Source organism: Diabrotica virgifera, chromosome 5, assembly GCF_917563875.1.
Source record: "Diabrotica virgifera virgifera chromosome 5, PGI_DIABVI_V3a".
Lineage (NCBI taxonomy): Eukaryota > Metazoa > Arthropoda > Insecta > Coleoptera > Chrysomelidae > Diabrotica > Diabrotica virgifera.
Genome location: NC_065447.1, coordinates 219,801,428 through 219,818,577, shown reverse-complemented (window position 1 = coordinate 219,818,577; position 17,150 = coordinate 219,801,428). Strand labels below are relative to the sequence as shown.

Genomic DNA, 17,150 nt, shown 5'->3' with positions numbered 1-17,150 from the left:
TATTTATAAATCTACATTAACTTATATACAATAACAAAAACTACAGTTAAACAATAACAATGCTTACTTCTAATGTCTGATTAGTGATTAAAATAAGTAAGAGTGAACACTATATTTTAGATTTTAAACGTTAGCTGCATAATAATTGCAAACTGACTTAAGGAAGTCTAATTTAGTAATGTTTTGATTAACGTAATATTCATTTAGCCTATTTTCAATAAAATCAACTTTTCTTTTTGCCGTTATATCAAGTTTTTTTTTTCGAATCTATGTGCAGTTCTAATTTTCACATCTGCTTGAAAATTTAACAAAGTGTCTGTAAATTTTAATATGTCAGTATGTGATTTATAAAAACATTCGTTAAATTTCGAGTGAAATGATTCACATGCGTTTGTAGTAAATATAAGAGATGATGAATTTGAAGTCCACATGTAAGGTGAAAATGTTGAATTTTCCGTTAAATAATTATCAACTAGGTAATCACAATCAAACTGTCATCTTCTGGCATAATATTAAAAAGTTCATCAGAAAAAAAGTCACCAACATCATTTGGATCTAAATAAGGAATGCGGAAAAACAATTTTAAATATTTTCCAATAACATTTTGATTTTTATATTCCGAGGACAAACCTAAATCTTGAATTTTTCGGTACCAATTTTGTGTTAAATGAAATTTGCAACAAAAAATTATAATGTCGGGCCACACTAACTTGGCTGCATTTTGAATTGTTATTTCAAAATCAGAAATTATTCGCTTCCGTTTGAAATTTAAATTCAAATCTGTACATATTGTTATTAATGTATCAAAGGTACTTTTGTACGATTGCTGTGATTTATTTGGTAATAAAGAAAATACTAGAGGAACATAAAAACCATGTATAGTAAACATCTGACAAAAATATTTAGAACAGTATTGAAAAGTTCCATCTACATACAAAGAATCTACATTACACAAAAAGTAAAGATTTGTGAAACAACTAAAAATTGCGGAATTATTTTTCGTAGATAATAAAAAGTTTTCACCCTGTATTTGTTTTTAAATTTAAGTTCACTTGTAGAACTTCTTCTTGTGACTTGGGCAATGATGGTGTGGATTTTCGTCTTGCAGCATAGATATTTCTTTGAACGCAAGAAATGTCTTTCGTCGTCAGCGGTAAATTGCTGAAATTTTCCTTCCTCAATTCCTTGTGGACAATCTTTAAAGGTCTTTCACATATATCTTCTACAGCTTTCCTCTTTGTAGAATTACTAAAAATTTGCCGGTCAACGTGGATATCTGGAGCATGTAAATGCTCCACCGATGCTTTTTCAAGAATAACGTAATTTTCATCACCTTCCTTGTGTACACTTTTTGTTGAAACCCTTTTTTGATGCATCGCCATCTAACTTTTCCATCTTTGGAGACATGGGTCTTCGAATATTTATATTCATTAATTATTAATAAAAGTTCTCCCCTTTGACTAAACATAGTCGTTGGATTCGCCATTTAAAAGTTAAACACTAACGGACAAAACCGGACACTATCCGGTCATTAAAATTTAATCCCCAACTTTCTCGGCGATGGGGCACCAGGTACTTGGGATTACTGGGCCCAGGTAGTTCGTGGGGCAGTTAGATAACGCCGCAGTACGCAATTGGTAATTCGCCAGTGGTGGATGTGGGTTTTCCCTGTGAAAACCCGTACGTTTCTATGCGACTAGCAATGTGAGAGTGGGGCAAAAGCGACTGGGAACATTGCGCGGTCGACTTAAGATTTTACCTCCAATTGAGAGTGGTTCTACTGTCCCTCTTTATACTGTGGTTGGGCCACACATATCTGCACAGAGCCCGCACCCCCCCCCCGAGCCAGCATGGCCATTGGCCAGCCTTGCAGAGACAGCATGGCCATTGGCCAGCGATGCTGCCTCAGACGCGGTGCGGATATGTGTGGCCCAACCTTAACCGTGGTTCTACTGTACATGAAAGATTTTTATTGAAATAAAACAAAATTTCCCATACAACTGATTTATTTGCTTATACAGGAATAAATAGTTTAAGATGTAAGATATACAATATATATGTACAAATTATATACAATAAATGCAGGTATAAAATCGCTTACTTCTTTCTGAATATCACTCTAGAAGCTGCTTCAATCTGTCACGCAGTTAATCACAAACTATTCCATTTTTTAAATTTCATTTTCCGGATTTTCTTACCCGGGAAATTCAAGAAAATCTGATACATTTTCCTAATAAACAATAACTAATTAGCAAATTACATTTGGACTGATTTTACATGATTAATGCTAAATAATGTTAATAAAAGAAACACACTGTGATAAATGTGGGTCATTAGGTACAAAATAAATTTACGCCACATATGTGGCGTCCTCTATCAGCTACATCAAATTGTAATAATTCCCCATACTCAAAAGCCCCTGGTTATAAATTTTTATGCATAAATGTTCATAAACATGAAAGTTATAGATAGAGAAAATAAAATAAATTGCTATTTGAAAAAGCAAGTTGTATTAGCTCCTAATATTTTAAAAAGTGTAGATACTGTTTCCTGGCTAATTGGTCTTTACCAAAGCCATCAAATTAAATAAAAAAAAGATACTGTTTCTTTTTCTACAATTACTTAAGCACCACCCTGTATATACTAAAATTAAATAATTATTTTTAACTGTGTTCTAACTTTACTTTTAAATATATTTTTATTTTCTGAGTTTCTAGATTATTACTATGAGGTTCTAATCTAGATTCTCGGAAGAGAATTTAGAACTATATAATGTATATCTTCCAAATAGTTAAAGGCATTTTTAACTGCCCTATATACTAATTTGTTCTTGTGTTTAGTTCTTAACACGTTTTCAAAAACTTCTTCTTCCTTATAGAAACTCTAACTAGTTATTGTTCTTATTTTCTTGTACTTCCATTTTGTTGCTTTGGTAAATGTTTTCAGTAGTTTTTATGATATCTAGGGGAACTTCTCTATTATACAGAAGATGGATTATATCTTTGAGTCTTACTCTGTGAAATGCTTTTTTTATTTCAATTAGACATAGAGATGCTGATCTATTATACTCTAGTGACTTCTCAATAATTGGCTCTGTAGTTTTCTAGATATATAGAATGTAGTTTTCTATAATAGTAGAATTATTTCGATTGTTCTCCTTTCTTCCGGTATTTAATTGTGTTTTATAATTTTTTTAATTAATGTGTTTGGCACTTAACACGTTTTCAAAAACTTATGTTTACTTTTTCCCATCTGTTTATCACACGTGAGTTTCCGACTATCTACAAAGCAAAGTATAGAGGTAATCGAGTCATCTTGACACAATCTAAATACGAATAAAAAAGGTTATGCTAATACAAAGAGTTTTTTGATGTACCAAAATCTAGACTAAGAAAATTATATAAGTTAATGGTACATTTTATGCTAATTTACACAGAAGTATACGCTTCACAAAACACATTTTGTAGTGGCATACTGAAAGATAACTGCTATTGAACATAACTGTAACCTGCACTTTTTACAGAACTGCAATAAAGTTTTTTAATATTAATTTTAGTAAATAAAATAGAATATATTATATATACATTTGGTCAAAATTACTCCAATCAATACCTTGTATTAGTTTAGCGTTTTTCTAAATTACTAAAAATCACATATTTCGTAATGTTTACCTAAGTGAGTTGGTTCCTTTTCTAATCTTACAAGTGATATACTACTCATGTTATTTAAACAATTTAAGTGAGGATTAAGATCTTAAAAACTAAGTTAATAGTGATTTTAATAAGATAGAAGGTCTTCATAGATAGTTAATACATTTATTACTGTTACAGGAGGATCAAAAACGAGAGAGAAAGAGAGAAAAGTAAAATATGGTAGTCTTAAGTGTTACACACCATACGTTTAGTTTTCGATTAGAGATACGCGACTGAAGGAAGTGCTAAAATCGGCAACATTGCTTATGAAAATGAGTTGCATTGCCAATGTAGAATCGGGGAATAGAAACGAGGAAGCAGCGTTGCCATGTATTGGGTGTGCTCCTATATCTAATTTAAAAGTAAACACACGGTATATACACAGATTAAATTGGCATTTGTGGCAAGCGATTTCCGAAAGTCAGAAATTGAATTGAGTTTTAATCAATAGAAAATTCTCGAGGTTAATAAGAAATGAACTACGTGTGGGGTCCTTTCGGACTTTGTAAAAATAAGAATTTTTTATTACTAAGGCAGTCTGATAAGTTCTCGGCCTGGTCCAGAGATATAATTTTTTCTCTTACAATGATATGCTGGTAAATAGATCTTCTTCTTCTTCTTCTTTTTATATAGACATTACTCTGTCTGTTTTTCAATGTGCCTCCAGTAAGTTGTCATTCCATCTTTTTCGTGGTCTTCCCACTGATCGTCTTCCTATTGGGGAACCGTCTCTCGCCGTCCTTACTACTCTATTTGTTGTCATTCGGCTTATGTGGTCGTTCCATTCTACTCTTCTGCTTTTCACCCAGTTATTAATGTTGTCCGGTAAATAGATGTCTGGTAAATAGATGCCACGTAAAATTGGGAATCATTCCAGATAGCAGTTTGGGATGTAGTACATTCTTTCACGGTTTTTGCTGTAAATTTTAAAGAACCGCTTGGATTGACATGAAATTTGGCACACGCATAGCTAACACGCCAAAGAAAAAAAGTGATATGGTGCCGATGTGTGCTTTTGCCCTGGGGGTGAGTTTCACCCCATCTCGGGGTGAAAAAATATATGTCCAAGGTAAGTCCCGAAATAGATAAAATGACTAATTTTAAGCAACTTTTGATCTATAGAGTTTTTTCACCAAATTAACACTTTTCGAGTTATTTGCAAGTGAATATGTTCATTTTTTAACAAAATAACCACGGTTTTTCGCAAATAACTCAAAACTTAAGCATTGTGTCGAAAAAAATATTCTTAGCAAAACTATAGCCTATAAAAGTGAAAAAAACGGTGTATATATTAGGTCTTTATACCTAGCAAAAGCAGAGTTATAGCTAATGAAAAATAGGTTCATATTCGAAAAATTCCAAATACAATAATTCAATGTGAAATATCCAAATATGAAGCATTTTTGGGGAAAACACATTACAACTTTTTTTAGTGTTTAAAAAAAGCTTTATTTCTGTTTTTATAAAAAAAATTTCTAGCATCAAATGTAAGCAAGTTACGCTCAAAATAAAGTTGGTCCCTTTTGTTTTGGCAAAAAAAAATCAGGAAGATTCCCCCCCAATTAGTCACTTAAATGAAATTAATCGTTACCGCTTCACAAGTTACTTTACTTCTGTTGTGTTTATATGATCTGTAAGTTTCATCGATTCAAAGTGCTTATTATTGAAAATAATTGGTTTTAAAGTAAAATTTTTAAAAATTTTAATTTTGAAAAAAAAAATGCTTTTTTTCAAAGTAACTTAAAAATTGTTAGAGATACCAAAAATCTTAAACAATAAAAAAGTCGGCTTTACTTTTCTGAATATTTTGTATTTTTTTGTTTTTCTGTAAGACAAAAATTGGTTAAGATTCGGTGTTTCTAAATTTGCATACACTCGTGGTAAGTGACTTGTTCAAGCCCTTTTAACTACAGCTCTTTCAAAAATAAGGACTTTGAACCGATGAAACTTACAGATCATATGATCAATACATACGCGAGTAAAAAACTTGTGAAGTGGTAACAATTAAGTTCATTTGAAATGCTAATTAGGGGGAGATTTTCCCGATTTCTTTCCAAAAAAAAGGGTCCAACTTTATTTTGAGCGTAACTTGTTTACTTTTGATGCTAAAAAAATTTTTTAAAGAACAAAAATAAGCATTTTTTAAACACTTAAAAAATGTTAAAATAAGTTTTCCCCAAAAAAGCTTTTTGGCTATGGCACGTTAAAATATTCGATTTGGAATTTGACGAATATGAACCCATTTTTCTTTAGCTATAACTCTGCTTCTACTAGGTATAGTGACCTAATAACGAGCGATCCACAATTAATGGGATCAAAGCTATCCGTGCAAAACATTACGTATGTCTCGCTTTAATCTGAAAGATCGCCGGAGTGTGACGTCACGGCCAACTGCGGCTATATTCAGTGTTGTTATGATCACTATTCCAAACAAAGAATAAAGATTGAAAGCACGTTGAAAAGATACCCAATCTCAAAACTTTTCAATTCGTATAAAGTTAAAATTTTGCTTCCTCTGCTACTTTTTATGTTCAATTAGTGTTTTTTAAGTTGACGTACGTACACTGACAAGTATCTGTTAAAGTTGACGTAAAATGGAAAGTATATCTGAATTAATAATAGACATGCACTGTATAGCTATCTCTGTCGTTCAGAGCCACCTATGGTGACAATAATTTTGGATCACACGTTATATACACCATGTTTTTCACTTTTTTAGGTGCTATATTTTTGATTTTTTTTTTTTTTTTTTTTTTATTTAACGTCCTAATTTATTTACAATCTGTAAAACAAGTTACAATAAGTAAATGTTGTGACCACTAGTGTAGGTGACTTGGAGAAAATGATTCAATAATCATTTTCTTTACAAATATTTTACATAGATATAAAATTGTTTGTCTCTGGGAATTACGGCACATATAACTAAAATCGCGATGGTAAATCACTAGGTGTATTTCGTCTAAGTCTCCGTCTGACTGGTTGGCTCATCAGGTTTCTGGCTAGTACATTTGGATGTTGTGCCAGTCTGTCTTCGTATTTCTGTGCAAAGTTGGTAATTTCTTCTTTTACTGTTGAAATTTCTAGATCGCGTCTAATAATAATATTTGCAACATACCATGGGGCATTTGTGATTATTCGAAGAACCTTCGACTGGAACCTCTCCAAGATTTCGATATTGGAGTTTGATGCAGTACCCCAAAGTTGGATCCCGTAAGTCCATATTGGCTTCAAAATTGCTTTGTAGACAAGTACTTTATTTTTCATCGAAAGTGATGATTTGTGACCAATCAGCCAGTAAAGATTGTGTAATTTGAGACCAAGTTGTTTACGCTTCATAAAAATGTGTGTTCTCCAGTTTAATCTTTGGTCTAGATGCATTCCAAGGTATTTGACTGTTGCTTGCTGTTTTAGTTGGTGGTTGTTGATATATACAGGCGGGCAGTGACCTTTACGGTTTGTGAAGGTAATATGAACCGACTTTGTTTCATTTGTTTGAAAACGCCACCGTTTTAACCAAGTTTGCATTTTGTTGAGGCTGGTTTGCAGAAGTTGAGAAGCTATCCGTGGGTCCTGATGTACTGACATCACTGCTGTGTCGTCTGCATATGTAGCTGTAGTGGTTTGAAAGTTTGTTGGTAAGTCTGCTGTGTACAATAGGTATAACACTGGCCCCAGAACACTGCCCTGTGGAACTCCAGATCCAACTGGAAATAGAGACGTGCACTCATCTCTATGTTGTACAAAAAAGTAACGGTTATGGAGGTAGGATTTTAAAATTAGGAAGTGAGTGAGAGGAAGCATATTTTTTAATTTGTATAGAAGGCCTGTGTGCCAGACTTTATCGAATGCTTGCGAGATGTCTAGAAAAGCGGCAGTGCAGTACATTTTGTCTTCCAATGCTTGATTAACAGTTCTGCATATCCGATGAACCTGTTCTATGGTTGCGTGTTGGGATCTGAATCCAAACTGGTGTGCAGGGATTAGTTCTCGATCTGATAGGAGTGGTTGAATTCTTGAGAGTATCAGTTTTTCTAGGATCTTTGACACTATCGGCAGTAAGCTTATGGGTCGATATGATTTGACATTTTCCAGCGGCTTTCCTGGTTTGGGAATTAGTATAATTTTTGCGACTTTCCAGAGGAGAGGGAAATATGCGGTTCTTAATACTGCATTGAATAATTGAGTGAGGTACACAATTCCTTTCCTGGGTAGTTGTTTAATGAAGTGATCAAAATAATACAAAATCTTAAATCGAAAAAGTCCCCAGGCTTCGATCTTATATCCAGTAAAATTAAATATTTTTGATAAGAATTTTTTTTCGACCAAATACTTTTTGAGTTAAAATAATAAAATCTACGGTTTCGTTTTGATTAAAATCTGTCTTCCTCCATCCCCCGATAGCACTATTTCTAGGTCTACCTGTTGTCAAGGAGGCTCTAAGGAAGACAGATTTTTACCATTCCGACCGTAGATTGTCGATATAAATTAAAATAATTTATATCGCAGTATGGATAGAACGCCCTCTAACGGGGAATAAGCGAAATGAATTTCGACTCAATTCAAGCTTTCTGCTTAACCCAGGTATAACATACCAAAAGGCACCGCCAGGAAAACATTCCACTTTGCGGTTCAGAGAGCCCATATGAAACGAGTCTTTGTACTCTATGCAGAGTATGGCATTAACAAAATAAGAAAATCTACGGTTTCGTTTTGATTAAAATCTGTCTTCCTCCATCCCCCGATAGCACTATTTCTAGGTCTACCTGTTGTCAAGGAGGCTCTAAGGAAGACAGATTTTTACCATTCCGACCGTAGATTGTCGATATAAATTAAAATAATTTATATCGCAGTATGGATAGAACGCCCTCTAACGGGGAATAAGCGAAATGAATTTCGACTCAATTCAAGCTTTCTGCTTAACCCAGGTATAACATACCAAAAGGCACCGCCAGGAAAACATTCCACTTTGCGGTTCAGAGAGCCCATATGAAACGAGTCTTTGTACTCTATGCAGAGTATGGCATTAACAAAATAAGAAAATCTACGGTTTCGTTTTGATTAAAATCTGTCTTCCTCCATCCCCCGATAGCACTATTTCTAGGTCTACCTGTTGTCAAGGAGGCTCTAAGGAAGACAGATTTTTACCATTCCGACCGTAGATTGTCGATATAAATTAAAATAATTTATATCGCAGTATGGATAGATAATTATTTTAATTTATATCGACAATCTACGGTCGGAATGGTAAAAATCTGTCTTCCTTAGAGCCTCCTTGACAACAGGTAGACCTAGAAATAGTGCTATCGGGAGATGTAGGAAGACAGATTTTAATCAAAACGAAACCGTAGATTTTCTTATTTTGTTAATGCCATACTCTGCATAGAGTACAAAGACTCGTTTCTAATGGGCTCTCTGAACCGCAAAGTGGAATGTTTTCCTGGCGGTGCCTTTTGGTATGTTATACCTGGGTTAAGCAGAAAGCTTGAATTGAGTCGAAATTCATTTCGCTTATTCCCCGTTAGAGGGCGTTCTATCCATACTGCGATATAAATTATTTTAATTTATATCGACAATCTACGGTCGGAATGGTAAAAATCTGTCTTCCTTAGAGCCTCCTTGACAACAGGTAGACCTAGAAATAGTGCTATCGGGGGATGGAGGAAGACAGATTTTAATCAAAACGAAACCGTAGATTTTCTTATTTTGTTAATGCCATACTCTGCATAGAGTACAAAGACTCGTTTCATATGGGCTCTCTGAACCGCAAAGTGGAATGTTTTCCTGGCGGTGCCTTTTGGTATGTTATACCTGGGTTAAGCAGAAAGCTTGAATTGAGTCGAAATTCATTTCACTTTTTGAGTTATTTGCGAAAAACCGTCTGAAAACGTGGTTATTTTGTAGAAAAATTAACATATTCACTCGCAAATAGCTCGAAAAGTATTAACTTGGTGAAAAAACTTTATAGAACAAAAGTTGCTTAGAATCAGTCATTTTATCCATTTTCGGACTTATTTCGAACATATATTTTTCACCCCCAAAAGGGGTTGAAACTCACCCCTAGGGCAAAAGCGCACATCGGCACAATATCACTTTTTTCTTTGACTTGTTAGCTATGTGTATTCCAAATTTCATGTCAATCCAAGCGGTTCTTTAAAATTTAGAGATTTTGCAATATTTCACCTTTAAACAACGTACTAATGTGAGTGGTGTTGAAAATAGAAAAAAAAAAGAGTTTACTGCGCTGATCAAATTCTTCATAAAATAATTTACAATTGCGGCTTGTAAGTGTGCATGGCGACTCTTGACCTTCAGTTTCCGACATGAAGAATGTGTAGTCAAGGTCAACGGCAACCCTGAGATGTTCATATGATTCACATAACATGTCCCCAAAATATAAAATTAAGGCCAAAAGGCATGATATACTAATGATCTATGACACTTAATAAAAATGTTAATCAGGAATTGAATTTCAAAAAGCTTTTCACAAGATACATGCCACCAATGGAGGCTCTAGACATTTGGTGAGAACTTCCAATAAAAAACTAACCAAAAGACATAAAAAAAGATAAAACCAAACTTCATAAAAGACATAAACATAACTTATGTGCATTAAGTTCCCTCAATTTTCCTAACTAGCGGGTTTATTGGGTTGAATATGACTGTCTGTGGTTTATGTTTCATGTCAGCCAATATATTTTTATGTTTCAACAAATTTTTTTATATCCATGTATCCTTTTCCACAGAAAAGGATTATGTGGACTGATTATCTAAAAAAAGCTCTATGCAGAGGAAGAAAAAAATGACGTTAGAACCGGAAACAACAGAAATTACCATAAATAAAGATGTTAATACATATAAGTACACACAGGAAGTTAGAAAAACACACGAAAAGCTGAAAAACAGAGAAGCTGCAGGTAAATACGAAATACCAAACTAATTGCTGAAATATTGGATAGCAGCAATGGTAGAAGAGTTAACAACATTAATTAACAAAATTATAAAATACTGGAAGATGGGGAACAAGCGAACTAATTCTACTATTCAAAAAGGAGACAAAAACAGCCAGAAAAGTACAGTTAATAAAAACTTGTTAAATACTACCCTAAAAAGGGAGACACTAAAGAGTGCAGTAATTATAGGGGTATATAACTTCTCTGCTCAGCGTTGACAATCTATGAAATCATTCTAGAAAAGAAACTACGAGAAATAGTTGAGCCTCGACTGGCAGATATACAAAGTGGATTTAGACCATCACACAGCGTACAAGATCATATATTCACACTATAGCAAATTACTGAAAAAACACTGTTAAAAACGATACACTGTACCTGCCGTTTTTAGATATGGAAACGGCGTTTGACATGGTCAATAGAGAAGCAATATTATGGCAAAGCCTGATAAACAAGGAAGTAGATGAAGAACTTTTAAGTGTAATAAAGAGTTTGTATGTCAACACAAAAAACCAGGTCAGGACAAGTAACTTAATCTCAGGCGAATTTTCTAACAACGACGGGGTTAGACAAGGTGGAGTGCTGAGCCCACTGTTATTTATTTCTGTTATGGATGAAGTTATTAAAAAGTGTTGGAAAAAAACTAAAAAATGCACTATAGGATATAGAAATTTGCAGCAAATAAAAATTGAAGCCTGTGCATTTGCTGATGACATTGTATTAGTTGCAAGAACTGAAAAGGCTCTCGCAGATAACATAAGAATCTGGGCTGAAGAACTAAAAAACTACAACTTAATAATAAATATGGAGAAAACTAAAGTAATGACAATAGCCAACAAAGAAGCAACTGTAAATATTGAAATCAAAGGGCAAAAAATCGAGCAAGTAGACCTCTTTAAGTATTTGGGAATAATGTTAAACAACAAAGATACACAAGAAGATGAAATCGCAAACAGAATAAAATTGGCAACGAGAACTTATTATTCACTGTATAAAAATGTCCTAAACAAAAAAGAAATATCGAGAAAAACCAAAATGACAATATATAAAACCGTATATATGCGAATTACAATATATAGGGTAGAAAACTGGGTACTTAATGACAGACAAAGAAAAAGATTACAAGCTACAGAAATGAGATAATTAAGAAAAGTGGTGGGAGCAAGAAGATTAGACAAAAGAAGAAACGAAGATAGACATGAATTACAGGTAAAATCAATCAACGAAAAAGTTGAAGAAAAGAAGTTAAAATGGGCTGGACCCATGATAAGAATGAGTGGTTACAGACAAATGAAAATGACATGGGAGGCCAAAGCAGTGGGTAAAAGTACGAGGGGCAGACCAATGAAAAGCTGGAACACTAGTGTAAACGAAATACTTAAGAAAAGAGGAACATCGTGGCAAGAAGCAAAAGTTTTAGCAGCAGATAGGAAGTGGCGTAAATTAGCAGAGAGTATTATATAAAGGAGGAATCCTCGACACCTAACGGTAAAAGAGGCAATCGATTATGTATGTATGTATGTATGTAAATACTACCCTAAAACTTACAACTACAATTTTACAAAAACTAATAAACCATAGGATAATTTAGAAGATGAACAACAGGCAATATTTGTCATAAAGCATATTACTGAGAAATCACTAGAGTATAATCGACCAGCATTTCTGTGCCTGATGTGACTTGAAGAAAGCATTTGACAAATATGTAACCACATAATCAGAATGGGGAAACCCGTGTGGTCAATATAGCAAGAGATAAATCACCAATCGGCAGAAGAAGTATCGGACGGAGCAAAAGATGGAGTGGAAACCTTCCATAGATATCAATCCGCCAATGAACATTGCTTATAAATTGGCTTATAAAGAGGAAGAAGAAGAAGTAAAATTTTTTTCTTTAATTTTGGACCTTTTTGGGGGAGGGGGCAAATTTCCACATTTTCCCTCCCCGTCTATCCGCCTCTCGGTACCACGCCTTTTAGGGATACGTACACCGTACACTATATCCATAGGTACACTAACCTGTAAGTAGATATAACCAGATTTTTCAGGAGAACATCATGACGTCGACGAAGAAGTTCATGGCATTATTGTTTTGGGATATTGAAAAAAAAAATTAAAAATGGTCCAGCTTACAGCAGAAAAAATCCTTTTTTATCAGGCAATCCACCTGACCACAGAAGTTTTGAGAATAGGAAATGGAGGTACCTGCATTATACAGTGCAGGAACATCCACCACATTCTCCAGATTTGGTTACCTTGGACTTCCGTCTACCTCAAAAACTCAAGAACTTCCTTGCTTTAGGAACACAACTAAAGATAATAAGAAACAGACAATGTAATATTAATCTCTCAAAGTGAAGATGATGTACAACGTATGCTGCACCAATTTAATATAACCGCCAGGAAATTTAACTTGTTAATTTCCCCAAAAAAGACAAAATGCATGGTTATAGCAGCAAATCTACTAAGATGTAAATTGGAGCTGGATAATAGAACAAGTGATAGAGTTTAAATATCTAGGCATCACATTATCTAGCTACGGAAAGATACTCTCGAAACAGAAATGAAAGATCAAGTGAATAGAGGAAACAGAGTCCAAGGTGTAAAGTTTAAGTTTTCCGAGTGTAGATTTTAATTAAGTTTTCATCGCTTCACGGTTTTTGACTTAACTGCCTGTAGATTTTAGAGTCTCTATCGGCGTGTTTTTTCTCAGAAACACATGTGTTGCTATCGATAGATGCGATTCCCACGTAAAGTTTGAGCCTTTAATAGCTTTTTGGGTAATGGTCTTTGCCCTCCCATAACTCATTTAAGCAATAGGGTTGCTAAGCCCTTTACGAGTGTTAACGAACCTGTTTTTAAATATCTCGCACAGTTTCCCGTGATCTTGACTGGTTCAAACCCCACCCCCATCAACAGACGCCAAACGCCCATAAAAAGAACAAATTCTGAAAAATCGGCGTCATTCTTGTGAGTTGAACTTTGATACAGTGAGTTGAGTTGTCTCAGTCATGTAGTCAATTCTAGTATTTTGTGATTTTGTGAAGACCAGCCTGGATTCGTCTGGTAAGTCTTTAAAAAACTATTTTCTTCATAGAACACTCGCTGTGAATAATTAATTTAGTTCATAGGGCTGGTCCCAGTCCCAGATAACCGCCTACTGCTAATATATTTAGTCCACGTTACGCTGTGGTCCAAATCTATTTGTTGTCGCTCCTATTATTTCTACTTTGCCGCTGGGTATATGGCCTAGCCTGGCATGAGGCACGGGCTACCCTCTGACATCTGTTTTAAGTAAGTTACTCAAACTTTACTTACTGAAGAAGGTAGTAGAGATGCCTTTCGCTTGTCCAGGGCAAAGACGTTTTTGTGTTTTTCGTGGAATAAGTTCAATGACTTAAAGTTTTCGCTGAGTTTGTAATAGTGACTTTTACATATATGCAGGTCACTTGTTTTTTATTTTTAATATTAAAATAAAAGACATTTTCATTATGTAAATTTTTTTGAGTATTATTAGAGTATTATTGATTATTAGATTTATATATATTATATATAAACAAAGAGCTCTTTTTTATTGTTTGTAAGTGAACGTTAAGATTTTTAGATTTTATTTAGAACATCAACTTTTTACTTTTTAATTAGCTATTCAGTTTTTTTTTGAGTTAATAAGAGTTATATTCGTTCACTTACATTTCTTATTTTTTTAGTTCTACTGTATACCCCTTTATATGCAGTAATAATAATTACATTCGGTAGTTATTGTTTCGTCAACATTTTGTTTTACAGATTAACTGTTTATTTTTTTGGTTTCTTAATTTTGTTGTTGGCGATCTTACACTGCATATGTACGTACTGTGTAAATATTGAGATTTCGTTGAGAATTTTAATAAATGTTTTATTAGAGTGTCCGATGTTGCATTTTATTTAATTATAATTCAAGACTAGAACATTGGTGTTTTGTCGTAGCAGTGTTGCTACGTTTTCTATTGTGTTATGTTTCGTTAATTATTCCTTTGAGGATTTAGAGGTAAAATCCCAGGCGCCCAATTTCGTTTGTGTATTCCGTATTTCCGTTTTCTTTGAGTCCAAGTGTCAAACTATCAGTTAATGTTATCTAACCATCTTTTGTCTATTACCTTTTCAGTAGCCCTATTAGCATATCATTATTTATTTATTTAACATCTTTCATTGTAACAGAAGCCCAACCCAAAGAACCACGCCCACATCTCTTCCGACTGAGCAACGTGGCCTTTGTTTCGTCAAAGTAGGCGATTGGACCTTTCCATCTTCGGTCATTCCTTGTGGAGAACATTAATAACTGAGTGAGAAACAGAAGAGTAGAATGTAGCGACCACATAAGCTGAATGACAACAAATAGGGTAGTCAGGACAGCGAGAGATCCCCAATAGGAAGACGATCAGTGGGAAGACCACCAAAACGATGGAACCACAACTTACTAGAGGGTCATGTCTACACAAAAAGAAGAAGGGAGGAAGAAGAACTAAAGATAATAATAGTATAGGAAAATTTATTGCTGGATGAAAAACTTCTTTATTGTCGTTTTCACTATCAGGCCAAGAACATTTCAGACTACCAACGTATTAGTCACGGCAAATGGGTGCATGTTATCTTTATTATTGTTTATATAAAAAAATGTAGGCATTCTCTACCTTAGACGTATTTCAAATTATTTCCCCTCTTGTTGATATTGAGTGTTTTCAGAGTCCTTGCTTCTCCCATGTTTCTCGTATTCTCTGGTACCGTGTCTACAGCAGCAGTAAATACAATGAAATGATCCACAATGAGGGTTAATCTCCAAAAATGTTAAGCTTCTACAAGAAAATGAAAATTGTTAACTGAAGTTTTTCGTATTAGAATAATTTTTCCAGACACCTTTTCCCCTCTTATATCTGACATAACGTAAGCCAGTGTTATGTATTAACTATCCTTTTGAATTTCTCCTCTTACATACAATGTGTAAACAAGTAAAGAATAAAATCTTATTGTCTAAACCAAAATAGAAAAATCTTATTTGGGTAGTAAAAAAGAAAAGTAAAAAATTAAATAAGCTCCCTTCATTGAAATCATTTAAAAATGCGTCAGTAACGATATACTAAGAAAATATAAAAAAGTATTAAAGATTTAAGAACCAAAGAATTTATTCTATACTATGAAAACACACTGTAGATCATACGACTCACCAAAAACACTAGCATATACAAAAGTGACAGAATTTAAGGAAAAAATGTAATGATTAAAGAAATGTAAATACAGTATTATATTTTTATCTTGTCTATTCTACTCTGATTCTTTATTTTTTTCTATGTGCTATTGTTTTGAATTTGGAATGTAATTTTTTAATATCACTCTTGAATGATCTTTCTCATGCGTTCAAAGGACAAAATGTGTATTCAGTACTAAAAACTATATACAGGCTTGCAAAAAAGTCTGGCAACACGGTAATTTCTCGGAAATCGCTTAAACGATTTTTATGAATTTTGGTGGGTGAGGGTCTTTTAAGAGGATCGGTACGTATTTCCGGCTGCAATGCTATTCAAATGGGGATTCATTTTTTTCGAATCCTGAGAAAACTAATAAGTATTTTTGAAAAATTTAAACGCAGAATGAAAGATTACGTTATTAGTGAGGGCCGAAAGTCCCTGACAACTTCTATAATGTTTATTTTAATAAGTTACAGGGGTGAAAAACTAAGAGAAAATTTAGTGTTATTTTTAATTTCAAATATATCATTCAAAATAAACTTTTTATTTATTCTAAGGGGCTTTCGGCCCTCGGTATTAATTTAGTCTTTCATTCTGCGTTTAAATTTTTCAAAAATATTTATTGGTTTTTTCAGGATTCGAAAAAAATGAACACAATGCCGTGGTAATATTTTCCAAATCTATCTTTGTCTTACAACGCACTCAGCCGAATATAATATTGTCAGCATATTATATTGTCAGTCAGACACTGACAATCAGTGACAATTTTAAATATTTGACATTGCATCGGGAATATGTTGAGTTATTGATTAAATATTATTGATGTATAGTGTATTTGATAAATAATTGATTTAAGACGTGAACTTAATAAAAAGTTATTTATTGTGTATTATTTGTGGAAGATCCAAGCAGAGAATACATCAGGATAATATATTCTGTCATCCAAGTATTTTGTTGTTAAAGATGTTCAAAATTGTAAGCGTTCCATAAAAATATATTATTAAAAAATCACTTTAACACTTTTCCTCTTTTCTCGATTGAGTATTAGTCTTTGTTGTACAAATAAATTATTACCTACAATCACTGAATACATAGTTAGTGAAAAATTTATCATACATATTTATTAACTGAATTAATAATTTGCAATTATAAAAATATCAGTTATCCAAGAACATTCAAAACCCATCTCTTTAAATGAATGATGACATTTTCAAGTATAATGACATTCTAGTAATGTTTACATATCCATACCAGTGTGAATTTTACTACATGTAATTTGCCGTGTA

The 17,150-nt window shown here is 33.5% G+C and overlaps 1 protein-coding gene across 2 annotated transcripts in view; it reads right to left on the bottom strand.

Annotated features, from left to right (window-relative positions):
• Positions 1-1,988: 1,988 nt before the first annotated feature.
• The window catches only part of LOC126884669 (oxysterol-binding protein-related protein 11), a 37,572-nt gene continuing 22,410 nt past the window's right edge, over positions 1,989-17,150 (bottom strand). Inside the window, exons 5-6 of one of the 2 annotated variants that reach the window (XM_050650740.1) lie at positions 15,313-15,474; positions 1,989-2,230 (exon numbers count right to left, since the gene is read on the bottom strand). In XM_050650740.1, coding sequence (XP_050506697.1) covers positions 15,330-15,474 — 145 coding nt within the window. In that variant the 3' untranslated portion in view covers positions 1,989-2,230; positions 15,313-15,329. The remainder of the gene's footprint in view (positions 2,231-15,312; positions 15,475-17,150) is intronic. The other variant, XM_050650741.1, reaches the window with a different exon arrangement.